Source organism: Telmatherina bonti (genome assembly GCF_933228915.1).
Source record: "Telmatherina bonti genome assembly, chromosome: 2".
NCBI classification, from domain to species: domain Eukaryota; kingdom Metazoa; phylum Chordata; class Actinopteri; order Atheriniformes; family Telmatherinidae; genus Telmatherina; species Telmatherina bonti.
Window position 1 is genome coordinate 43,124,191 of NC_136620.1, and position 28,000 is coordinate 43,152,190.

The window sequence follows — 28,000 nt, forward strand, 5'->3', positions numbered from 1 at the left end:
ATGGGGGGGGGGTTTGGGAAAGGATGGTGGACGGGATGGGGGGGGTGTGGGAATGGATGGGGGACGGGATGGGGGGGGTTTGGGAATGGATGGGGGACGGGATGGGGGGGGGTTTGGGAAAGGATGGTGGACGGGATGGGGGGGGTTTGGGAAACGGGATGGGGATGGGGGGGTTTGGGAAAGGATGGTGGACGGGATGGGGGGGGTGTGGGAATGGATGGGGGGTGTGGGAATGGATGGGGGGTGTGGGAATGGATGGGGGACGGGATGGGGGGTGTGGGAATGGATGGGGGACGGGATGGGGGGGTGTGGGAATGGATGGGGGACGGGATGGGGGGTGTGGGAATGGATGGGGGACGGGATGGGGGGGTGTGGTTTACGTTTACGTCGATGTTAAAATCCTGGTCAGACCAGTTTTATTTTCCTCCCAGGAGGCAGAAAACCGACGCGGTGGTGAAACGGTGAGGAAGAGGAGGAGTTGTTACTGGGATGAAGACCAGTTCCATCTCAACCCTCCATCCCAAAGTCCTCTGTGAACTTCTTCACCTTCAGCAGGTCTTCGGTGTTGACTGTGGGACGTGTGGTGGACAGAGAGCGCAGCATGTCCGCCTGAGGAGGAACAGAAGACATTGTTACTTGTTTATTGGATCACAAGCCTGCATAATACTGGTCCTACTGATCTCTACTGGACCGGAGCTACCGATCTCTACTGGTCCTACCGATCTCTTCTGGACCGGAGCTACCGATCTCTACTGGACCGGAGCTACCGATCTCTACTGGTCCTACTGATCTCTACTGGACCGGAGCTACCGATCTCTACTGGACTGGAGCTACCGATCTCTACTGGTCCTACCGATCTCTTCTGGACCGGAGCTACCGATCTCTACTGGACCGGAGCTACCGATCTCTACTGGTCCTACCGATCTCTTCTGGACCGGAGCTGCCGATCCCTACTGGTCCTACCGATCTCTACTGGACCGGAGCTACCGATCTCTACTGGTCCTACCGATCTCTACTGGACCGGAGCTACCGATCTCTACTGGTCCTACCGATCTCTACTGGACCGGAGCTACCGATCTCTACTGGTCCTACCGATCTCTACTGGACCGGAGCTACCGATCTCTACTGGTCCTACCGATCTCTACTGGACCGGAGCTACCGATCTCTACTGGTCCGACCGATCTCTACTGGACCGGAGCTACCGATCTCTATTGGTCCTACTGATCTCTACTGGACCGGAGCTACCGATCTCTACTGGTCCTACCGATCTCTACTGGTCCTACCGATCTCTACTGGACCGGAGCTACCAATCTCTACTGGTCCTACTGATCTCTACTGGACCGGTGCTACCGATCCTTACTGGTCCTACTGATCTCTACTGGACCGGAGATACCGATCTCTACTGGACCGGAGCTACCGATCTCTACTGGTCCTACCGATCTCTACTGGTCCTACCGATCTCTACTGGACCGGAGCTACCGATCTCTACTGGTCCTACTGATCTCTACTGGACCGGAGCTACCGATCTCTACTGGTCCTACCGATCTCTACTGGACCGGAGCTACCGATCTCTACTGGTCCTACCGATCCCTACTGGACCGGAGCTACCGATCCCTACTGGACCGGAGCTACCGATCCCTACTGGACCGGAGCTACCGATCCCTACTGGACCGGAGCTACCGATCTCTACTGGTCCTACTGATCCCTACTGGACCGGAGCTACCGATCCCTACTGGACCGGAGCTACCGATCCCTACTGGACCGGAGCCACCGATCTCTACTGGACCGGAGCCACCGATCTCTACTGGACCGGAGCTACCGATCTCTACTGGTCCTACCGATCTCTACTGGACCGGAGCTACCGATCTCTACTGGACCGGAGCTACCGATCTCTACTGGACCGGAGCTACCGATCTCTACTGGTCCTACCGATCTCTACTGGACCGGAGCTACCGATCTCTACTGGTCCTACTGATCTCTACTGGACCGGAGCCACCGATCTCTACTGGACCGGAGCCACCGATCCCTACTGGACCGGAGCTACCGATCTCTACTGGACTGGAGCTACCGATCTCTACTGGACCGGAGCTACCGATCTCTACTGGTCCTACTGATCTCTACTGGACCGGAGCCACCGATCTCTACTGGACCGGAGCCACCGATCTCTACTGGACCGGAGCTACCGTTCTCTACTGGTCCGACCGATCTCTACTGGACCGGAGCTACCGATCTCTACTGGACCGGAGCTACCGATCTCTACTGGTCCTACTGATCTCTACTGGACCGGAGCTACCGATCTCTACTGGTCCTACTGATCTCTACTGGACCGGAGATACCGATCTCTACTGGACCGGAGCTACCGATCTCTACTGGTCCTACCGATCCCTACTGGACCGGAGCTACCGATCTCTACTGGACCGGAGCTACCGGAGCTACCGATCCCTACTGGACCGGAGCTACCGATCCCTACTGGACCGGAGCTACCGATCTCTACTGGTCCTACCGATCTCTACTGGACCGGAGCTACCGATCTCTACTGGTCCTACCGATCCCTACTGGACCGGAGCTACGGATCTCTACTGGACCGGAGCTACCGATCTCTTCTGGACCGGAGCTACCGATCTCTACTGGACCGGAGCTACCGATCTCTACTGGTCCTACCGATCTCTACTGGACCGGAGCTACCGATCTCTACTGGTCCTACCGATCCCTACTGGACCGGAGCTACCGATCTCTTCTGGACCGGAGCTACCGATCTCTACTGGTCCTACTGATCTCTACTGGACCGGAGCTACCGATCTCTACTGGTCCTACTGATCTCTACTGGACCGGAGCTACCGATCTCTACTGGACCGGAGCTACCGATCTCTACTGGTCCTACTGATCTCTACTGGACCGGAGCCACCGATCTCTACTGGACCGGAGCTACCGATCTCTACTGGTCCGACCGATCTCTACTGGACCGGAGCTACCGATCTCTACTGGTCCTACTGATCTCTACTGGACCGGAGCTACCGATCTCTACTGGTCCTACCGATCTCTACTGGTCCTACCGATCTCTACTGGACCGGAGCTACCAATCTCTACTGGTCCTACTGATCTCTACTGGACCGGTGCTACCGATCCTTACTGGTCCTACTGATCTCTACTGAACCGGAGATACCGATCTCTACTGGACCGGAGCTACCGATCTCTACTGGTCCTACCGATCTCTACTGGTCCTACCGATCTCTACTGGACCGGAGCTACCGATCTCTACTGGTCCTACCGATCTCTACTGGACCGGAGCTACCGATCTCTACTGGACCGGAGCTACCGATCTCTACTGGTCCTACCGATCTCTACTGGACCGGAGCTACCGATCTCTACTGGTCCTACCGATCTCTACTGGACCGGAGCTACCGATCTCTACTGGACCGGAGCTACCGATCTCTACTGGTCCGACCGATCTCTACTGGACCGGAGCTACCGATCTCTATTGGTCCTACTGATCTCTACTGGACCGGAGCTACCGATCTCTACTGGTCCTACCGATCTCTACTGGACCGGAGCTACCAATCTCTACTGGTCCTACTGATCTCTACTGGACCGGTGCTACCGATCCTTACTGGTCCTACTGATCTCTACTGGACCGGAGATACCGATCTCTACTGGACCGGAGCTACCGATCTCTACTGGTCCTACCGATCTCTACTGGTCCTACCGATCTCTACTGGAACGGAGCTACCGATCTCTACTGGTCCTACTGATCTCTACTGAACCGGAGCTACCGATCTCTACTGGTCCTACCGATCTCTACTGGACCGGAGCTACCGATCTCTACTGGTCCTACCGATCCCTACTGGACCGGAGCTACCGATCTCTACTGGACCGGAGCTACCGATCCCTACTGGACCGGAGCTACCGATCTCTACTGGACCGGAGCTACCGATCTCTACTGGTCCTACTGATCCCTACTGGACCGGAGCTACCGATCCCTACTGGACCGGAGCTACCGATCCCTACTGGACCGGAGCCACCGATCCCTACTGGACCGGAGCCACCGATCTCTACTGGACCGGAGCCACCGATCTCTACTGGACCGGAGCTACCGATCTCTACTGGTCCTACCGATCTCTACTGGACCGGAGCTACCGATCTCTACTGGTCCTACCGATCTCTACTGGACCGGAGCTACCGATCTCTACTGGTCCTACTGATCTCTACTGGACCGGAGCCACCGATCCCTACTGGACCGGAGCCACCGATCCCTACTGGACCGGAGCTACCGATATCTACTGGACCGGAGCTACCGATCCCTACTGGACCGGAGCTACCGATCTCTACTGGTCCTACCGATCTCTACTGGTCCTACCGATCTCTACTGGACCGGAGCTACCGATCTCTACTGGTCCTACCGATCTCTACTGGACCGGAGCTACCGATCTCTACTGGACCGGAGCTACCGATCTCTACTGGTCCTACCGATCTCTACTGGACCGGAGCTACCGATCTCTACTGGTCCTACCGATCTCTACTGGACCGGAGCTACCGATCTCTACTGGACGGGAGCTACCGATCTCTACTGGTCCGACCGATCTCTACTGGACCGGAGCTACCGATCTCTATTGGTCCTACTGATCTCTACTGGACCGGAGCTACCGATCTCTACTGGTCCTACCGATCTCTACTGGTCCTACCGATCTCTACTGGACCGGAGCTACCAATCTCTACTGGTCCTACTGATCTCTACTGGACCGGTGCTACCGATCCTTACTGGTCCTACTGATCTCTACTGGACCGGAGATACCGATCTCTACTGGACCGGAGCTACCGATCTCTACTGGTCCTACCGATCTCTACTGGTCCTACCGATCTCTACTGGACCGGAGCTACCGATCTCTACTGGTCCTACTGATCTCTACTGGACCGGAGCTACCGATCTCTACTGGTCCTACCGATCTCTACTGGACCGGAGCTACCGATCTCTACTGGTCCTACCGATCCCTACTGGACCGGAGCTACCGATCTCTACTGGACCGGAGCTACCGATCCCTACTGGACCGGAGCTACCGATCTCTACTGGTCCTACTGATCCCTACTGGACCGGAGCTACCGATCCCTACTGGACCGGAGCTACCGATCCCTACTGGACCGGACCCACCGATCTCTACTGGACCGGAGCCACCGATCTCTACTGGACCGGAGCTACCGATCTCTACTGGTCCTACCGATCTCTACTGGACCGGAGCTACCGATCTCTACTGGACCGGAGCTACCGATCTCTACTGGTCCTACCGATCTCTACTGGACCGGAGCTACCGATCTCTACTGGTCCTACTGATCTCTACTGGACCGGAGCCACCGATCCCTACTGGACCGGAGCCACCGATCCCTACTGGACCGGAGCTACCGATCTCTACTGGACCGGAGCTACCGATCTCTACTGGACCGGAGCTACCGATCTCTACTGGTCCTACTGATCTCTACTGGACCGGAGCCACCGATCTCTACTGGACCGGAGCCACCGATCTCTACTGGACCGGAGCTACCGTTCTCTACTGGTCCGACCGATCTCTACTGGACCGGAGCTACCGATCTCTACTGGACCGGAGCTACCGATCTCTACTGGTCCTACTGATCTCTACTGGACCGGAGCTACCGATCTCTACTGGTCCTACTGATCTCTACTGGACCGGAGATACCGATCTCTACTGGACCGGAGCTACCGATCTCTACTGGTCCTACCGATCCCTACTGGTCCTACCGATCCCTACTGGACCGGAGCTACCGATCTCTACTGGACCGGAGCTACCGATCCCTACTGGACCGGAGCTACCGATCCCTACTGGACCGGAGCTACCGATCTCTACTGGTCCTACCGATCTCTACTGGACCGGAGCTACCGATCTCTACTGGTCCTACCGATCCCTACTGGACCGGAGCTACCGATCTCTACTGGACCGGAGCTACCGATCTCTTCTGGACCGGAGCTACCGATCTCTACTGGACCGGAGCTACCGATCTCTACTGGTCCTACCGATCTCTACTGGACCGGAGCTACCGATCTCTACTGGTCCTACCGATCCCTACTGGACCGGAGCTACCGATCTCTTCTGGACCGGAGCTACCGATCTCTACTGGTCCTACCGATCTCTACTGGACCGGAGCTACCGATCTCTACTGGTCCTACTGATCTCTACTGGACCGGAGCTACCGATCTCTACTGGTCCTACTGATCTCTACTGGACCGGAGCTACCGATCTCTACTGGTCCTACTGATCTCTACTGGACCGGAGATACCGATCTCTACTGGACCGGAGCTACCGATCTCTACTGGTCCTACCGATCTCTACTGGACCGGAGCTACCGATCCCTACTGGACCGGAGCTACCGATCTCTACTGGACCGGAGCTACCGATCCCTACTGGACCGGAGCTACCGATCCCTACTGGACCGGAGCTACCGATCTCTACTGGACCGGAGCTACCGATCTCTACTGGACCGGAGCTACCGATCTCTACTGGTCCTACTGATCTCTACTGGACCGGAGCTACCGATCTCTACTGGTCCTACCGATCTCTACTGGACCGGAGCTACCGATCTCTACTGGTCCTACCGATCTCTACTGGACCGGAGCCACCGATCTCTACTGGACCGGAGCCACCGTTCTCTACTGGTCCTACTGATCTCTACTGGACCGGTGCTACCGATCCTTACTGGTCCTACTGATCTCTACTGGACCGGAGATACCGATCTCTACTGGACCGGAGCTACCGATCTCTACTGGTCCTACCGATCTCTACTGGTCCTACCGATCTCTACTGGACCGGAGCTACCGATCTCTACTGGTCCTACTGATCTCTACTGGACCGGAGCTACCGATCTCTACTGGTCCTACCGATCTCTACTGGACCGGAGCTACCGATCTCTACTGGTCCTACCGATCCCTACTGGACCGGAGCTACCGATCTCTACTGGACCGGAGCTACCGATCCCTACTGGACCAGAGCTACCGATCCCTACTGGACCGGAGCTACCGATCCCTACTGGACCGGAGCTACCGATCTCTACTGGACCGGAGCTACCGATCTCTACTGGTCCTACTGATCCCTACTGGACCGGAGCTACCGATCCCTACTGGACCGGAGCTACCGATCCCTACTGGACCGGAGCCACCGATCTCTACTGGACCGGAGCCACCGATCTCTACTGGACCGGAGCTACCGATCTCTACTGGTCCTACCGATCTCTACTGGAACGGAGCTACCGATCTCTACTGGTCCTACTGATCTCTACTGGACCGGAGCCACCGATCCCTACTGGACCGGAGCTACCGATCTCTACTGGACCGGAGCTACCGATCTCTACTGGACCGGAGCTACCGATCTCTACTGGTCCTACTGATCTCTACTGGACCGGAGCCACCGATCTCTACTGGTCCTACCGATCTCTACTGGTCCTACCGATCTCTACTGGAACGGAGCTACCGATCTCTACTGGTCCTACTGATCTCTACTGGACCGGAGATACCGATCTCTACTGGACCGGAGCTACCGATCTCTACTGGTCCTACCGATCTCTACTGGTCCTACCGATCTCTACTGGACCGGAGCTACCGATCTCTACTGGTCCTACTGATCTCTACTGGACCGGAGCTACCGATCTCTACTGGTCCTACCGATCTCTACTGGACCGGAGCTACCGATCTCTACTGGTCCTACCGATCCCTACTGGACCGGAGCTACCGATCTCTACTGGTCCTACCGATCTCTACTGGACCGGAGCTACCGATCTCTACTGGACCGGAGCTACCGATCTCTACTGGACTGGAGCTACCGATCTCTACTGGTCCTACTGATCTCTACTGGACCGGAGCTACCGATCTCTACTGGTCCTACTGATCTCTACTGGACCGGAGATACCGATCTCTACTGGACCGGAGCTACCGATCTCTACTGGTCCTACCGATCCCTACTGGTCCTACCGATCCCTACTGGACCGGAGCTACCGATCTCTACTGGACCGGAGCTACCGATCCCTACTGGACCGGAGCTACCGATCTCTACTGGTCCTACCGATCTCTACTGGACCGGAGCTACCGATCTCTACTGGTCCTACCGATCCCTACTGGACCGGAGCTACCGATCTCTACTGGACCGGAGCTACCGATCTCTTCTGGACCGGAGCTACCGATCTCTACTGGACCGGAGCTACCGATCTCTACTGGTCCTACCGATCTCTACTGGACCGGAGCTACCGATCTCTACTGGTCCTACCGATCCCTACTGGACCGGAGCTACCGATCTCTTCTGGACCGGAGCTACCGATCTCTACTGGTCCTACCGATCTCTACTGGACCGGAGCTACCGATCTCTACTGGTCCTACTGATCTCTACTGGACCGGAGCTACCGATCTCTACTGGTCCTACTGATCTCTACTGGAGCGGAGCTACCGATCTCTACTGGTCCTACTGATCTCAACTGGACCGGAGATACCGATCTCTACTGGACCGGAGCTACCGATCTCTACTGGTCCTACCGATCTCTACTGGACCGGAGCTACCGATCCCTACTGGACCGGAGCTACCGATCCCTACTGGACCGGAGCTACCGATCTCTACTGGACCGGAGCTACCGATCCCTACTGGACCGGAGCTACCGATCCCTACTGGACCGGAGCTACCGATCTCTACTGGACCGGAGCTACCGATCTCTACTGGACCGGAGCTACCGATCTCTACTGGTCCTACTGATCTCTACTGGAACGGAGCTACCGATCTCTACTGGTCCTACTGATCTCTACTGGACCGGAGCCACCGATCCCTACTGGACCGGAGCTACCGATCTCTACTGGACCGGAGCTACCGATCTCTACTGGACCGGAGCTACCGATCTCTACTGGTCCTACTGATCTCTACTGGACCGGAGCCACCGATCTCTACTGGTCCTACCGATCTCTACTGGTCCTACCGATCTCTACTGGAACGGAGCTACCGATCTCTACTGGTCCTACTGATCTCTACTGGACCGGAGATACCGATCTCTACTGGACCGGAGCTACCGATCTCTACTGGTCCTACCGATCTCTACTGGTCCTACCGATCTCTACTGGACCGGAGCTACCGATCTCTACTGGTCCTACTGATCTCTACTGGACCGGAGCTACCGATCTCTACTGGTCCTACCGATCTCTACTGGACCGGAGCTACCGATCTCTACTGGTCCTACCGATCCCTACTGGACCGGAGCTACCGATCTCTACTGGTCCTACCGATCTCTACTGGACCGGAGCTACCGATCTCTACTGGACCGGAGCTACCGATCTCTACTGGACTGGAGCTACCGATCTCTACTGGTCCTACTGATCTCTACTGGACCGGAGCTACCGATCTCTACTGGTCCTACTGATCTCTACTGGACCGGAGATACCGATCTCTACTGGACCGGAGCTACCGATCTCTACTGGTCCTACCGATCCCTACTGGTCCTACCGATCCCTACTGGACCGGAGCTACCGATCTCTACTGGACCGGAGCTACCGATCCCTACTGGACCGGAGCTACCGATCTCTACTGGTCCTACCGATCTCTACTGGACCGGAGCTACCGATCTCTACTGGTCCTACCGATCCCTACTGGACCGGAGCTACCGATCTCTACTGGACCGGAGCTACCGATCTCTTCTGGACCGGAGCTACCGATCTCTACTGGACCGGAGCTACCGATCTCTACTGGTCCTACCGATCTCTACTGGACCGGAGCTACCGATCTCTACTGGTCCTACCGATCCCTACTGGACCGGAGCTACCGATCTCTTCTGGACCGGAGCTACCGATCTCTACTGGTCCTACCGATCTCTACTGGACCGGAGCTACCGATCTCTACTGGTCCTACTGATCTCTACTGGACCGGAGCTACCGATCTCTACTGGTCCTACTGATCTCTACTGGAGCGGAGCTACCGATCTCTACTGGTCCTACTGATCTCAACTGGACCGGAGATACCGATCTCTACTGGACCGGAGCTACCGATCTCTACTGGTCCTACCGATCTCTACTGGACCGGAGCTACCGATCCCTACTGGACCGGAGCTACCGATCCCTACTGGACCGGAGCTACCGATCTCTACTGGACCGGAGCTACCGATCCCTACTGGACCGGAGCTACCGATCCCTACTGGACCGGAGCTACCGATCTCTACTGGACCGGAGCTACCGATCTCTACTGGACCGGAGCTACCGATCTCTACTGGTCCTACTGATCTCTACTGGACCGGAGCTACCGATCTCTACTGGTCCTACCGATCTCTACTGGACCGGAGCTACCGATCTCTACTGGTCCTACCGATCTCTACTGGACCGGAGCCACCGATCTCTACTGGACCGGAGCCACCGTTCTCTACTGGTCCTACTGATCTCTACTGGACCGGAGCTACCGATCTCTACTGGTCCTACCGATCCCTACTGGACCGGAGCTACCGATCTCTACTGGACCGGAGCTACCGATCTCTTCTGGACCGGAGCTACCGATCTCTACTGGACCGGAGCTACCGATCTCTACTGGTCCTACCGATCTCTACTGGACCGGAGCTACCGATCTCTACTGGTCCTACCGATCCCTAATGGACCGGAGCTACCGATCTCTTCTGGACCGGAGCTACCGATCTCTACTGGTCCTACTGATCTCTACTGGACCGGAGCTACCGATCTCTACTGGTCCTACTGATCTCTACTGGACCGGAGCTACCGATCTCTACTGGACCGGAGCTACCGATCTCTACTGGTCCTACTGATCTCTACTGGACCGGAGCCACCGATCTCTACTGGACCGGAGCTACCGATCTCTACTGGTCCTACTGATCTCTACTGGACCGGAGCTACCGATCTCTACTGGTCCTACTGATCTCTACTGGACCGGAGCTACCGATCTCTACTGGTCCTACCGATCTCTACTGGTCCTACCGATCTCTACTGGACCGGAGCTACCAATCTCTTCTGGTCCTACTGATCTCTACTGGACCGGTGCTACCGATCCTTACTGGTCCTACTGATCTCTACTGAACCGGAGATACCGATATCTACTGGACCGGAGCTACCGATCTCTACTGGTCCTACCGATCTCTACTGGTCCTACCGATCTCTACTGGACCGGAGCTACCGATCCCTACTGGACCGGAGCTACCGATCTCTACTGGTCCTACTGATCTCTACTGGACCGGAGCCACCGATCTCTACTGGACCGGAGCTACCGATCCCTACTGGACCGGAGCTACCGATCTCTACTGGACCGGAGCTACCGATCTCTACTGGTCCTACCGATCTCTACTGGACCGGAGCTACCGATCTCTACTGGTCCTACTGATCTCTACTGGACCGGAGCCACCAATCTCTACTGGACCGGAGCCACCGATCTCTACTGGACCGGAGCCACCGATCTCTACTGGTCCTACCGATCTCTACTGGTCCTACCGATCTCTACTGGAACGGAGCTACCGATCTCTACTGGTCCTACTGATCTCTACTGGACCGGAGATACCGATCTCTACTGGACCGGAGCTACCGATCTCTACTGGTCCTACCGATCTCTACTGGACCGGAGCTACCGATCTCTACTGGACCGGAGCTACCGATCTCTACTGGTCCTACCGATCCCTACTGGACCGGAGCCACCGATCCCTACTGGACCGGAGCTACCGATCTCTACTGGACCGGAGCTACCGATCTCTACTGGACCGGAGCTACCGATCTCTACTGGTCCTACTGATCTCTACTGGACCGGAGCCACCGATCTCTACTGGACCGGAGCCACCGATCTCTACTGGACCGGAGCCACCGATCTCTACTGGACCGGAGCTACCGTTCTCTACTGGTCCGACCGATCTCTACTGGACCGGAGCTACCGATCTCTACTGGACCGGAGCTACCGATCTCTACTGGACCGGAGCTACCGATCTCTACTGGTCCTACTCATCTCTACTGGACCGGAGCTACCGATCTCTACTGGTCCTACTGATCTCTACTGGACCGGAGATACCGATCTCTACTGGACCGGAGCTACCGATCTCTACTGGTCCTACCGATCCCTACTGGTCCTACCGATCCCTACTGGACCGGAGCTACCGATCTCTACTGGACCGGAGCTACCGATCCCTACTGGACCGGAGCTACCGATCCCTACTGGACCGGAGCTACCGATCTCTACTGGTCCTACCGATCTCTACTGGACCGGAGCTACCGATCTCTACTGGTCCTACCGATCCCTACTGGACCGGAGCTACCGATCTCTACTGGACCGGAGCTACCGATCTCTTCTGGACCGGAGCTACCGATCTCTACTGGACCGGAGCTACCGATCTCTACTGGTCCTACCGATCTCTACTGGACCGGAGCTACCGATCTCTACTGGTCCTACCGATCCCTACTGGACCGGAGCTACCGATCTCTTCTGGACCGGAGCTACCGATCTCTACTGGTCCTACTGATCTCTACTGGTCCTACTAATCTCTACTGGACCGGAGCTACCGATCTCTACTGGACCGGAGCTACCGATCTCTACTGGTCCTACTGATCTCTACTGGACCGGAGCCACCGATCTCTACTGGACCGGAGCTACCGATCTCTACTGGTCCTACTGATCTCTACTGGACCGGAGCTACCGATCTCTACTGGTCCTACCGATCTCTACTGGTCCTACCGATCTCTACTGGACCGGAGCTACCAATCTCTACTGGTCCTACTGATCTCTACTGGACCGGTGCTACCGATCCTTACTGGTCCTACTGATCTCTACTGAACCGGAGATACCGATCTCTACTGGACCGGAGCTACCGATCTCTACTGGTCCTACCGATCTCTACTGGTCCTACCGATCTCTACTGGACCGGAGCTACCGATCCCTACTGGACCGGAGCTACCGATCTCTACTGGTCCTACTGATCTCTACTGGACCGGAGCCACCGATCTCTACTGGACCGGAGCTACCGATCTCTACTGGTCCTACTGATCTCTACTGGACCGGAGCTACCGATCTCTACTGGTCCTACTGATCTCTACTGGACCGGAGCTACCGATCTCTACTGGTCCTACCGATCTCTACTGGTCCTACCGATCTCTACTGGACCGGAGCTACCAATCTCTTCTGGTCCTACTGATCTCTACTGGACCGGTGCTACCGATCCTTACTGGTCCTACTGATCTCTACTGAACCGGAGATACCGATATCTACTGGACCGGAGCTACCGATCTCTACTGGTCCTACCGATCTCTACTGGTCCTACCGATCTCTACTGGACCGGAGCTACCGATCCCTACTGGACCGGAGCTACCGATCTCTACTGGTCCTACTGATCTCTACTGGACCGGAGCCACCGATCTCTACTGGACCGGAGCTACCGATCCCTACTGGACCGGAGCTACCGATCTCTACTGGACCGGAGCTACCGATCTCTACTGGTCCTACCGATCTCTACTGGACCGGAGCTACCGATCTCTACTGGTCCTACTGATCTCTACTGGACCGGAGCCACCGATCTCTACTGGACCGGAGCCACCGATCTCTACTGGTCCTACCGATCTCTACTGGTCCTACCGATCTCTACTGGAACGGAGCTACCGATCTCTACTGGTCCTACTGATCTCTACTGGACCGGAGATACCGATCTCTACTGGACCGGAGCTACCGATCTCTACTGGTCCTACCGATCTCTACTGGACCGGAGCTACCGATCTCTACTGGACCGGAGCTACCGATCTCTACTGGTCCTACCGATCCCTACTGGACCGGAGCCACCGATCCCTACTGGACCGGAGCTACCGATCTCTACTGGACCGGAGCTACCGATCTCTACTGGACCGGAGCTACCGATCTCTACTGGTCCTACTGATCTCTACTGGACCGGAGCCACCGATCTCTACTGGACCGGAGCCACCGATCTCTACTGGACCGGAGCCACCGATCTCTACTGGACCGGAGCTACCGTTCTCTACTGGTCCGACCGATCTCTACTGGACCGGAGCTACCGATCTCTACTGGACCGGAGCTACCGATCTCTACTGGACCGGAGCTACCGATCTCTACTGGTCCTACTCATCTCTACTGGACCGGAGCTACCGATCTCTACTGGTCCTACTGATCTCTACTGGACCGGAGATACCGATCTCTACTGGACCGGAGCTACCGATCTCTACTGGTCCTACCGATCCCTACTGGTCCTACCGATCCCTACTGGACCGGAGCTACCGATCTCTACTGGACCGGAGCTACCGATCCCTACTGGACCGGAGCTACCGATCTCTACTGGTCCTACCGATCTCTACTGGACCGGAGCTACCGATCTCTACTGGTCCTACCGATCCCTACTGGACCGGAGCTACCGATCTCTACTGGACCGGAGCTACCGATCTCTTCTGGACCGGAGCTACCGATCTCTACTGGACCGGAGCTACCGATCTCTACTGGTCCTACCGATCTCTACTGGACCGGAGCTACCGATCTCTACTGGTCCTACCGATCCCTACTGGACCGGAGCTACCGATCTCTTCTGGACCGGAGCTACCGATCTCTACTGGTCCTACTGATCTCTACTGGACCGGAGCTACCGATCTCTACTGGTCCTACTAATCTCTACTGGACCGGAGCTACCGATCTCTACTGGACCGGAGCTACCGATCTCTACTGGTCCTACTGATCTCTACTGGACCGGAGCCACCGATCTCTACTGGACCGGAGCTACCGATCTCTACTGGTCCTACTGATCTCTACTGGACCGGAGCTACCGATCTCTACTGGTCCTACCGATCTCTACTGGTCCTACCGATCTCTACTGGACCGGAGCTACCAATCTCTACTGGTCCTACTGATCTCTACTGGACCGGTGCTACCGATCCTTACTGGTCCTACTGATCTCTACTGAACCGGAGATACCGATCTCTACTGGACCGGAGCTACCGATCTCTACTGGTCCTACCGATCTCTACTGGTCCTACCGATCTCTACTGGACCGGAGCTACCGATCCCTACTGGACCGGAGCTACCGATCTCTACTGGTCCTACTGATCTCTACTGGACCGGAGCCACCGATCTCTACTGGACCGGAGCTACCGATCTCTACTGGTCCTACCGATCTCTACTGGACCGGAGCTACCGATCTCTACTGGTCCTACTGATCTCTACTGGACCGGAGCCACCGATCCCTACTGGACCGGAGCCACCGATCCCTACTGGACCGGAGCTACCGATCTCTACTGGACCGGAGCTACCGATCTCTACTGGTCCTACTGATCTCTACTGGACCGGAGCCACCGATCTCTACTGGACCGGAGCCACCGATCTCTACTGGACCGGAGCTACCGATCTCTACTGGTCCTACCGATCCCTACTGGACCGGAGCTACCGATCTCTACTGGACCGGAGCTACCGATCCCTACTGGACCGGAGCTACCGATCCCTACTGGACCGGAGCTACCGATCTCTACTGGTCCTACTGATCCCTACTGGACCGGAGCTACCGATCCCTACTGGACCGGAGCCACCGATCTCTACTGGACCGGAGCCACCGATCTCTACTGGACCGGAGCTACCGATCTCTACTGGTCCTACCGATCTCTACTGGACCGGAGCCACCGATCTCTACTGGACCGGAGCTACCAATCTCTACTGGTCCTACCGATCTCTACTGGACCGGAGCTACCGATCTCTACTGGTCCTACTGATCTCTACTGGACCGGAGCCACCGATCCCTACTGGACCGGAGCTACTGATCTCTTCTGGACCGGAGCTACCGATCTCTACTGGTCCTACCGATCTCTACTGGACCGGAGCTACCGATCTCTACTGGTCCTACCGATCTCTACTGGACCGGAGCTACCGATCTCTACTGGTCCTACTGATCTCTACTGGACCGGAGCTACCGATCTCTACTGGTCCTACTGATCTCTACTGGACCGGAGCTACCGATCTCTACTGGTCCTACCGATCTCTACTGGACCGGAGCTACCGATCCCTACTGGACCGGAGCTACCGATCCCTACTGGACTGGAGCTACCGATCTCTACTGGACCGGAGCTACCGATCTCTACTGGACCGGAGCTACCGATCTCTACTGGTCCTACTGATCTCTACTGGACCGGAGCTACCGATCTCTACTGGTCCTACCGATCTCTACTGGACCGGAGCTACCGATCTCTACTGGTCCTACCGATCTCTACTGGACCGGAGCCACCGATCTCTACTGGACCGGAGCCACCGTTCTCTACTGGTCCTACTGATCTCTACTGGACCGGTGCTACCGATCCTTACTGGTCCTACTGATCTCTACTGGACCGGAGATACCGATCTCTACTGGACCGGAGCTACCGATCTCTACTGGTCCTACCGATCTCTACTGGTCCTACCGATCTCTACTGGACCGGAGCTACCGATCTCTACTGGTCCTACTGATCTCTACTGGACCGGAGCTACCGATCTCTACTGGTCCTACCGATCTCTACTGGACCGGAGCTACCGATCTCTACTGGTCCTACCGATCCCTACTGGACCGGAGCTACCGATCCCTACTGGACCGGAGCTACCGATCTCTACTGGACCGGAGCTACCGATCTCTACTGGTCCTACTGATCCCTACTGGACCGGAGCTACCGATCCCTACTGGACCGGAGCTACCGATCCCTACTGGACCGGAGCCACCGATCTCTACTGGACCGGAGCCACCGATCTCTACTGGACCGGAGCTACCGATCTCTAATGGTCCTACCGATCTCTACTGGACCGGAGCTACCGATCTCTACTGGACCGGAGCTACCGATCTCTACTGGTCCTACCGATCTCTACTGGTCCTACCGATCTCTACTGGACCGGAGCTACCGATCTCTACTGGTCCTACTGATCTCTACTGGACCGGAGCCACCGATCCCTACTGGACCGGAGCCACCGATCCCTACTGGACCGGAGCTACCGATCTCTACTGGACCGGAGCTACCGATCTCTACTGGTCCTACTGATCTCTACTGGACCGGAGCTACCGATCTCTACTGGTCCTACCGATCTCTACTGGTCCTACCGATCTCTACTGGACCGGAGCTACCAATCTCTACTGGTCCTACTGATCTCTACTGGACCGGTGCTACCGATCCTTACTGGTCCTACTGATCTCTACTGAACCGGAGATACCGATCTCTACTGGACCGGAGCTACCGATCTCTACTGGTCCTACCGATCTCTACTGGTCCTACCGATCTCTACTGGACCGGAGCTACCGATCCCTACTGGACCGGAGCTACCGATCTCTACTGGTCCTACTGATCTCTACTGGACCGGAGCCACCGATCTCTACTGGACCGGAGCTACCGATCTCTACTGGTCCTACCGATCTCTACTGGACCGGAGCTACCGATCTCTACTGGTCCTACTGATCTCTACTGGACCGGAGCCACCGATCCCTACTGGACCGGAGCCACCGATCCCTACTGGACCGGAGCTACCGATCTCTTCTGGACCGGAGCTACCGATCTCTACTGGTCCTACTGATCTCTACTGGACCGGAGCTACCGATCTCTACTGGTCCTACTGATCTCTACTGGACCGGAGCTACCGATCTCTACTGGACCGGAGCTACCGATCTCTACTGGTCCTACTGATCTCTACTGGACCGGAGCCACCGATCTCTACTGGACCGGAGCTACCGATCTCTACTGGTCCTACTGATCTCTACTGGACCGGAGCTACCGATCTCTACTGGTCCTACCGATCTCTACTGGACCGGAGCTACCAATCTCTACTGGTCCTACTGATCTCTACTGGACCGGTGCTACCGATCCTTACTGGTCCTACTGATCTCTACTGAACCGGAGATACCGATCTCTACTGGACCGGAGCTACCGATCTCTACTGGTCCTACCGATCTCTACTGGTCCTACCGATCTCTACTGGACCGGAGCTACCGATCCCTACTGGACCGGAGCTACCGATCTCTACTGGTCCTACTGATCTCTACTGGACCGGAGCCACCGATCTCTACTGGACCGGAGCTACCGATCTCTACTGGTCCTACCGATCTCTACTGGACCGGAGCTACCGATCTCTACTGGTCCTACTGATCTCTACTGGACCGGAGCCACCGATCCCTACTGGACCGGAGCCACCGATCTCTACTGGACCGGAGCTACCGATCTCTACTGGACCGGAGCTACCGATCTCTACTGGTCCTACTGATCTCTACTGGACCGGAGCCACCGATCTCTACTGGACCGGAGCCACCGATCTCTACTGGACCGGAGCTACCGTTCTCTACTGGTCCGACCGATCTCTACTGGACCGGAGCTACCGATCTCTACTGGACCGGAGCTACCGATCTCTACTGGACCGGAGCTACCGATCTCTACTGGACCGGAGCTACCGATCTCTACTGGTCCTACTGATCTCTACTGGACCGGAGCTACTGATCTCTACTGGACCGGAGATACCGATCTCTACTGGACCGGAGCTACCGATCTCTACTGGTCCTACCGATCCCTACTGGTCCTACCGATCCCTACTGGACCGGAGCTACCGATCTCTACTGGACCGGAGCTACCGATCTCTACTGGACCGGAGCTACCGATCTCTACTGGACCGGAGCTACCGATCCCTACTGGACCGGCGCTACTGATCCCTACTGGACCGGAGCTACCGATCCCTACTGGACCGGAGCTACCGATCTCTACTGGACCGGAGCTACCGATCTCTACTGGACCGGAGTTACCGATCTCTACTGGTCCTACCGATCTCTACTGGGCCGGAGCTACCGATCTCTACTGGTCCTACTGATCTCTACTGGACCGGAGCCACCGATCCCTACTGGACCGGAGCCACCGATCTCTACTGGACCGGAGCTACCGATCTCTACTGGACCGGAGCTACCGATCTCTACTGGACCGGAGCTACCGATCTCTACTGGTCCTACTGATCTCTACTGGACCGGAGCCACCGATCTCTACTGGACCGGAGCCACCGATCTCTACTGGACCGGAGCTACCGTTCTCTACTGGTCCGACCGATCTCTACTGGACCGGAGCTACCGATCTCTACTGGACCGGAGCTACCGATCTCTACTGGACCGGAGCTACCGATCTCTACTGGACCGGAGCTACCGATCTCTACTGGTCCTACTGATCTCTACTGGACCGGAGCTACCGATCTCTACTGGTCCTACTGATCTCTACTGGACCGGAGATACCGATCTCTACTGGACCGGAGCTACCGATCTCTACTGGTCCTACCGATCCCTACTGGTCCTACCGATCCCTACTGGTCCTACCGATCCCTACTGGACCGGAGCTACCGATCTCTACTGGACCGGAGCTACCGATCTCTACTGGTCCTACTGATCTCTACTGGACCGGAGCCACCAATCCCTACTGGACCGGAGCCACCGATCTCTACTGGACCGGAGCTACCGATCTCTACTGGACCGGAGCTACCGATCTCTACTGGACCGGAGCTACCGATCTCTACTGGTCCTACTGATCTCTACTGGACCGGAGCCACCGATCTCTACTGGACCGGAGCCACCGATCTCTACTGGACCGGAGCTACCGTTCTCTACTGGTCCGACCGATCTCTACTGGACCGGAGCTACCGATCTCTACTGGACCGGAGCTACCGATCTCTACTGGACCGGAGCTACCGATCTCTACTGGACCGGAGCTACCGATCTCTACTGGTCCTACTGATCTCTACTGGACCGGAGCTACCGATCTCTACTGGTCCTACTGATCTCTACTGGACCGGAGATACCGATCTCTACTGGACCGGAGCTACCGATCTCTACTGGTCCTACCGATCCCTACTGGTCCTACCGATCCCTACTGGACCGGAGCTACCGATCTCTACTGGACCGGAGCTACCGATCCCTACTGGACCGGAGCTACCGATCCCTACTGGACCGGAGCTACCGATCTCTACTGGTCCTACCGATCTCTACTGGACCGGAGCTACCGATCTCTACTGGTCCTACCGATCCCTACTGGACCGGAGCTACCGATCTCTTCTGGACCGGAGCTACCGATCTCTTCTGGACCGGAGCTACCGATCTCTACTGGACCGGAGCTACCGATCTCTACTGGTCCTACCGATCTCTACTGGACCGGAGCTACCGATCTCTACTGGTCCTACCGATCCCTACTGGACCGGAGCTACCGATCTCTTCTGGACCGGAGCTACCGATCTCTACTGGTCCTACTGATCTCTACTGGACCGGAGCTACCGATCTCTACTGGTCCTACTGATCTCTACTGGACCGGAGCTACCGATCTCTACTGGACCGGAGCTACCGATCTCTACTGGTCCTACTGATCTCTACTGGACCGGAGCCACCGATCTCTACTGGACCGGAGCTACCGATCTCTACTGGTCCTACTGATCTCTACTGGACCGGAGCTACCGATCTCTACTGGTCCTACCGATCTCTACTGGACCGGAGCTACCAATCTCTACTGGTCCTACTGATCTCTACTGGACCGGAGATACCGATCTCTACTGGACCGGAGCTACCGATCTCTACTGGTCCTACCGATCTCTACTGGTCCTACCGATCTCTACTGGACCGGAGCTACCGATCTCTACTGGTCCTACTGATCTCTACTGGACCGGAGCCACCGATCTCTACTGGACCGGAGCTACCGATCTCTACTGGTCCTACCGATCTCTACTGGACCGGAGCTACCGATCTCTACTGGTCCTACTGATCTCTACTGGACCGGAGCCACCGATCCCTACTGGACCGGAGCCACCGATCCCTACTGGACCGGAGCTACCGATCTCTACTGGACCGGAGCTACCGATCTCTACTGGTCCTACTGATCTCTACTGGACCGGAGCCACCGATCTCTACTGGACCGGAGCCACCGATCTCTACTGGACCGGAGCCACCGATCTCTACTGGACCGGAGCTACCGTTCTCTACTGGTCCGACCGATCTCTACTGGACCGGAGCTACCGATCTCTACTGGACCGGAGCTACCGATCTCTACTGGACCGGAGCTACCGATCTCTACTGGACCGGAGCTACCGATCTCTACTGGTCCTACTGATCTCTACTGGACCGGAGCTACCGATCTCTACTGGTCCTACTGATCTCTACTGGACCGGAGATACCGATCTCTACTGGACCGGAGCTACCGATCTCTACTGGTCCTACCGATCCCTACTGGTCCTACCGATCCCTACTGGACCGGAGCTACCGATCCCTACTGGACCGGAGCTACCGATCCCTACTGGACCGGAGCTACCGATCTCTACTGGACCGGAGCTACCGATCTCTACTGGACCGGAGCTACCGATCCCTACTGGACCGGAGCTACCGATCCCTACTGGACCGGCGCTACTGATCCCTACTGGACCGGAGCTACCGATCCCTACTGGACCGGAGCTACCGATCTCTACTGGACCGGAGCTACCGATCCCTACTGGACCGGAGCTACCGATCTCTACTGGACCGGAGCTACCGATCTCTACTGGTCCTACCGATCTCTACTGGACCGGAGCTACCGATCTCTACTGGTCCTACCGATCTCTACTGGACCGGAGCCACCGATCTCTACTGGACCGGAGCCACCGTTCTCTACTGGTCCGACCGATCTCTACTGGACCGGAGCTACCGATCTCTACTGGACCGGAGCTACCGATCTCTACTGGACCGGAGCTACCGATCTCTACTGGTCCTACTGATCTCTACTGGACCGGAGCTACCGATCTCTACTGGTCCTACCGATCCCTACTGGTCCTACCGATCCCTACTGGACCGGAGCTACCGATCCCTACTGGACCGGAGCTACCGATCCCTACTGGACCGGAGCTACCGATCTCTACTGGACCGGAGCTACCGATCTCTACTGGACCGGAGCTACCGATCCCTACTGGACCGGAGCTACCGATCCCTACTGGACCGGCGCTACTGATCCCTACTGGACCGGAGCTACCGATCCCTACTGGACCGGAGCTACCGATCTCTACTGGACCGGAGCTACCGATCCCTACTGGACCGGAGCTACCGATCTCTACTGGACCGGAGCTACCGATCTCTACTGGTCCTACCGATCTCTACTGGACCGGAGCTACCGATCTCTACTGGTCCTACCGATCTCTACTGGACCGGAGCCACCGATCTCTACTGGACCGGAGCCACCGTTCTCTACTGGTCCGACCGATCTCTACTGGACCGGAGCTACCGATCTCTACTGGACCGGAGCTACCGATCTCTACTGGACCGGAGCTACCGATCTCTACTGGTCCTACTGATCTCTACTGGACCGGAGCTACCGATCTCTACTGGTCCTACTGATCTCTACTGGACCGGAGCTACCGATCTCTACTGGTCCTACTGATCTCTACTGGACCGGAGATACCGATCTCTACTGGACCGGAGCTACCGATCTCTACTGGTCCTACCGATCCCTACTGGTCCTACCGATCCCTACTGGACCGGAGCTACCGATCTCTACTGGACCGGAGCTACCGATCTCTACTGGACCGGAGCTACCGATCCCTACTGGACCGGCGCTACTGATCCCTACTGGACCGGAGCTACCGATCCCTACTGGACCGGAGCTACCGATCTCTACTGGACCGGAGCTACCGATCTCTACTGGACCGGAGCTACCGATCTCTACTGGTCCTACCGATCTCTACTGGACCGGAGCTACCGATCTCTACTGGTCCTACTGATCTCTACTGGACCGGAGCCACCGATCCCTACTGGACCGGAGCCACCGATCTCTACTGGACCGGAGCTACCGATCTCTACTGGACCGGAGCTACCGATCTCTACTGGACCGGAGCTACCGATCTCTACTGGTCCTACTGATCTCTACTGGACCGGAGCCACCGATCTCTACTGGACCGGAGCCACCGATCTCTACTGGACCGGAGCTACCGTTCTCTACTGGTCCGACCGATCTCTACTGGACCGGAGCTACCGATCTCTACTGGACCGGAGCTACCGATCTCTACTGGACCGGAGCTACCGATCTCTACTGGACCGGAGCTACCGATCTCTACTGGTCCTACTGATCTCTACTGGACCGGAGCTACCGATCTCTACTGGTCCTACTGATCTCTACTGGACCGGAGATACCGATCTCTACTGGACCGGAGCTACCGATCTCTACTGGTCCTACCGATCCCTACTGGTCCTACCGATCCCTACTGGACCGGAGCTACCGATCTCTACTGGACCGGAGCTACCGATCTCTACTGGTCCTACTGATCTCTACTGGACCGGAGCCACCGATCCCTACTGGACCGGAGCCACCGATCTCTACTGGACCGGAGCTACCGATCTCTACTGGACCGGAGCTACCGATCTCTACTGGACCGGAGCTACCGATCTCTACTGGTCCTACTGATCTCTACTGGACCGGAGCCACCGATCTCTACTGGACCGGAGCCACCGATCTCTACTGGACCGGAGCTACCGTTCTCTACTGGTCCGACCGATCTCTACTGGACCGGAGCTACCGATCTCTACTGGACCGGAGCTACCGATCTCTACTGGACCGGAGCTACCGATCTCTACTGGTCCTACTGATCTCTACTGGACCGGAGCTACCGATCTCTACTGGTCCTACTGATCTCTACTGGACCGGAGATACCGATCTCTACTGGACCGGAGCTACCGATCTCTACTGGACCGGAGCTACCGATCTCTACTGGTCCTACCGATCCCTACTGGTCCTACCGATCCCTACTGGACCGGAGCTACCGATCTCTACTGGACCGGAGCTACCGATCCCTACTGGACCGGAGCTACCGATCTCTACTGGTCCTACCGATCTCTACTGGACCGGAGCTACCGATCTCTACTGGTCCTACCGATCCCTACTGGACCGGAGCTACCGATCTCTACTGGACCGGAGCTACCGATCTCTTCTGGACCGGAGCTACCGATCTCTACTGGACCGGAGCTACCGATCTCTACTGGTCCTACCGATCTCTACTGGACCGGAGCTACCGATCTCTACTGGTCCTACCGATCCCTACTGGACCGGAGCTACCGATCTCTTCTGGACCGGAGCTACCGATCTCTACTGGTCCTACTGATCTCTACTGGACCGGAGCTACCGATCTCTACTGGTCCTACTGATCTCTACTGGACCGGAGCTACCGATCTCTACTGGACCGGAGCTACCGATCTCTACTGGTCCTACTGATCTCTACTGGACCGGAGCCACCGATCTCTACTGGACCGGAGCTACCGATCTCTACTGGTCCTACTGATCTCTACTGGACCGGAGCTACCGATCTCTACTGGTCCTACCGATCTCTACTGGACCGGAGCTACCAATCTCTACTGGTCCTACTGATCTCTACTGGACCGGTGCTACCGATCCTTACTGGTCCTACTGATCTCTACTGAACCGGAGATACCGATCTCTACTGGACCGGAGCTACCGATCTCTACTGGTCCTACCGATCTCTACTGGTCCTACCGATCTCTACTGGACCGGAGCTACCGATCTCTACTGGTCCTACTGATCTCTACTGGACCGGAGCCACCGATCTCTACTGGACCGGAGCTACCGATCTCTACTGGTCCTACCGATCTCTACTGGACCGGAGCTACCGATCTCTACTGGTCCTACTGATCTCTACTGGACCGGAGCCACCGATCCCTACTGGACCGGAGCCACCGATCCCTACTGGACCGGAGCTACCGATCTCTACTGGACCGGAGCTACCGATCTCTACTGGTCCTACTGATCTCTACTGGACCGGAGCCACCGATCTCTACTGGACCGGAGCCACCGATCTCTACTGGACCGGAGCCACCGATCTCTACTGGACCGGAGCCACCGATCTCTACTGGACCGGAGCTACCGTTCTCTACTGGTCCGACCGATCTCTACTGGACCGGAGCTACCGATCTCTACTGGACCGGAGCTACCGATCTCTACTGGACCGGAGCTACCGATCTCTACTGGACCGGAGCTACCGATCTCTACTGGTCCTACTGATCTCTACTGGACCGGAGCTACCGATCTCTACTGGTCCTACTGATCTCTACTGGACCGGAGATACCGATCTCTACTGGACCGGAGCTACCGATCTCTACTGGTCCTACCGATCCCTACTGGTCCTACCGATCCCTACTGGACCGGAGCTACCGATCCCTACTGGACCGGAGCTACCGATCTCTACTGGACCGGAGCTACCGATCTCTACTGGACCGGAGCTACCGATCTCTACTGGACCGGAGCTACCGATCCCTACTGGACCGGCGCTACTGATCCCTACTGGACCGGAGCTACCGATCCCTACTGGACCGGAGCTACCGATCCCTACTGGACCGGAGCTACCGATCTCTACTGGACCGGAGCTACCGATCCCTACTGGACCGGAGCTACCGATCTCTACTGGACCGGAGCTACCGATCTCTACTGGTCCTACCGATCTCTACTGGACCGGAGCTACCGATCTCTACTGGTCCTACCGATCTCTACTGGACCGGAGCCACCGATCTCTACTGGACCGGAGCCACCGTTCTCTACTGGTCCGACCGATCTCTACTGGACCGGAGCTACCGATCTCTACTGGACCGGAGCTACCGATCTCTACTGGACCGGAGCTACCGATCTCTACTGGTCCTACTGATCTCTACTGGACCGGAGCTACCGATCTCTACTGGTCCTACTGATCTCTACTGGACCGGAGCTACCGATCTCTACTGGTCCTACTGATCTCTACTGGACCGGAGCTACCGATCTCTACTGGTCCTACTGATCTCTACTGGACCGGAGCTACCGATCTCTACTGGTCCTACCGATCCCTACTGGTCCTACCGATCCCTACTGGACCGGAGCTACAGATCTCTACTGGTCCTACCGATCCCTACTGGACCGGAGCTACCGATCCCTACTGGACCGGAGCTACCGATCTCTACTGGACCGGAGCTACCGATCTTTACTGGACCGGAGCTACCGATCTCTACTGGACCGGAGCTACCGATCCCTACTGGACCGGAGCTACCGATCCCTACTGGACCGGAGCTACCGATCTCTACTGGTCCTACCGATCTCTACTGGACCGGAGCTACCGATCTCTACTGGACCGGAGCTACCGATCTCTACTGGTCCTACCGATCTCTACTGGTCCTACCGATCTCTACTGGACCGGAGCTACCGATCTCTACTGGTCCTACCGATCCCTACTGGACCGGAGCTACCGATCTCTACTGGACCGGAGCTACCGATCTCTTCTGGACCGGAGCTACCGATCTCTACTGGACCGGAGCTACCGATCTCTACTGGTCCTACCGATCTCTACTGGACCGGAGCTACCGATCTCTACTGGTCCTACCGATCCCTACTGGACCGGAGCTACCGATCTCTACTGGACCGGAGCTACCGATCTCTTCTGGACCGGAGCTACCGATCTCTACTGGACCGGAGCTACCGATCTCTACTGGACCGGAGCTACCGATCCCTACTGGACCGGAGCTACCGATCTCTACTGGTCCTACCGATCTCTACTGGACCGGAGCTACCGATCTCTACTGGACCGGAGCTACCGATCTCTACTGGTCCTACCGATCTCTACTGGACCGGAGCTACTGATCTCTACTGGACCGGAGCTACCGATCTCTACTGGTCTTACTGATCTCTACTGGACCGGAGCTACCGATCTCTACTGGTCCTACCGATCTCTACTGGACCGGAGCTACCGATCTCTACTGGTCCTACCGATCTCTACTGGACCGGAGCTACCGATCTCTACTGGACCGGAGCTACCGATCTCTACTGGTCTTACTGATCTCTACTGGACCGGAGCTACTGATCTCTACTGGACCGGAGCTACTGATCTCTACTGGACCGGAGCTACCGATCTCTACTGGTCTTACCGATCTCTACTGGACCGGAGCTACCGATCTCTACTGGACCGGAGCTACCGATCTCTACTGGTCTTACTGATCTCTACTGGACCGGAGCTACTGATCTCTACTGGACCGGAGCTACCGATCTCTACTGGTCTTACTGATCTCTACTGGACCGGAGCTACTGATCTCTACTGGACCGGAGCTACCGATCTCTACTGGTCTTACTGATCTCTACTGGACCGGAGCTACCGATCTCTACTGGTCTTACTGATCTCTACTGGACCGGAGCTACTGAACCCTCCCGTAAGGGAAACATGACCTTCAGGCTGCTTCTCACCATGCAGACGATGGGCTCCAGCAGTTTATCACTCGGCACATCCATCCAGGTCATCTCTATGGCTGCAGGGTCACCAGGGGAACACGGGGTCAACAGGTCGTCCACCATCACCTGGTTGTTGCTCCGGGACGGACCACGTACCTGCGGGAGAAAAGCTCCTGTCTAATTATCCAGCTGTACCCAGACGGCTGATCTGACCTCGCCGACACGTTTCTCACCTTTTTAAAGTGTGTGGCGGACTGAACCTTCCGGACCGGCTGCATTAGAGCGTCCCGGACGATGATGCTAATGTCAGCGCCGGAGTAGCCGTCCGTTTTCCGAGCCAGGTCCCGCAGGTCGGCCTCGCTCAGGCTGTGCGGCGTGTTGCCCAGATGAAGCCGGAACATCTGGGCGCGAGCCAGCTCCTCTGGCAGAGGGATGTAGATCCGCTTCTCAAACCTGACATGCAGACCAGGAGAACCAGGAACAGGTTATGGTTTCATTGAGCTGAACTCCATTTAGACTCGTTTCTGTCAACTTTTGTCCACTTAAAGCTAGGGGGGCTAGCGCCTTGTCTTGGCTCCTCCCCCTCTGGTTCTACTCCTTGCATGATCCGAGGCTTTTTTATTCGCAGCTTTTTCCACCAAGGATTTTCTCTTTCTCTGCTGTTTAGCAGGAGGAGGCAAATAAACCGAGCCGGGTCGGGAAATCCTTCCTGCATTTTCTCAGCCATGTTTGCCTTCCGAGTTTCTTCTTCACTACTTTGTATTTTCATCCTAACACGCTGTTTATATGCAGGGTGTGGCTATCAGGTATCCGCTGCTGGAGGGGGAGGAGGGGAGCCGGGAGAAGAAGCTT

General features: G+C 56.8%; 1 protein-coding gene across 1 annotated transcript in view; it reads right to left on the bottom strand.

Annotated features, from left to right (window-relative positions):
• Nucleotides 1–28,000, bottom strand: part of vps4a (vacuolar protein sorting 4 homolog A) — a 43,283-nt gene continuing 15,283 nt past the window's right edge. The window contains exons 9-11 of the mRNA XM_079255292.1: nt 27,382–27,601; nt 27,164–27,304; nt 1–609 (exon numbers count right to left, since the gene is read on the bottom strand). Of these exons, the coding sequence (XP_079111418.1) occupies nt 508–609; nt 27,164–27,304; nt 27,382–27,601 (463 nt within the window). The 3' untranslated portion in view covers nt 1–507. The remainder of the gene's footprint in view (nt 610–27,163; nt 27,305–27,381; nt 27,602–28,000) is intronic.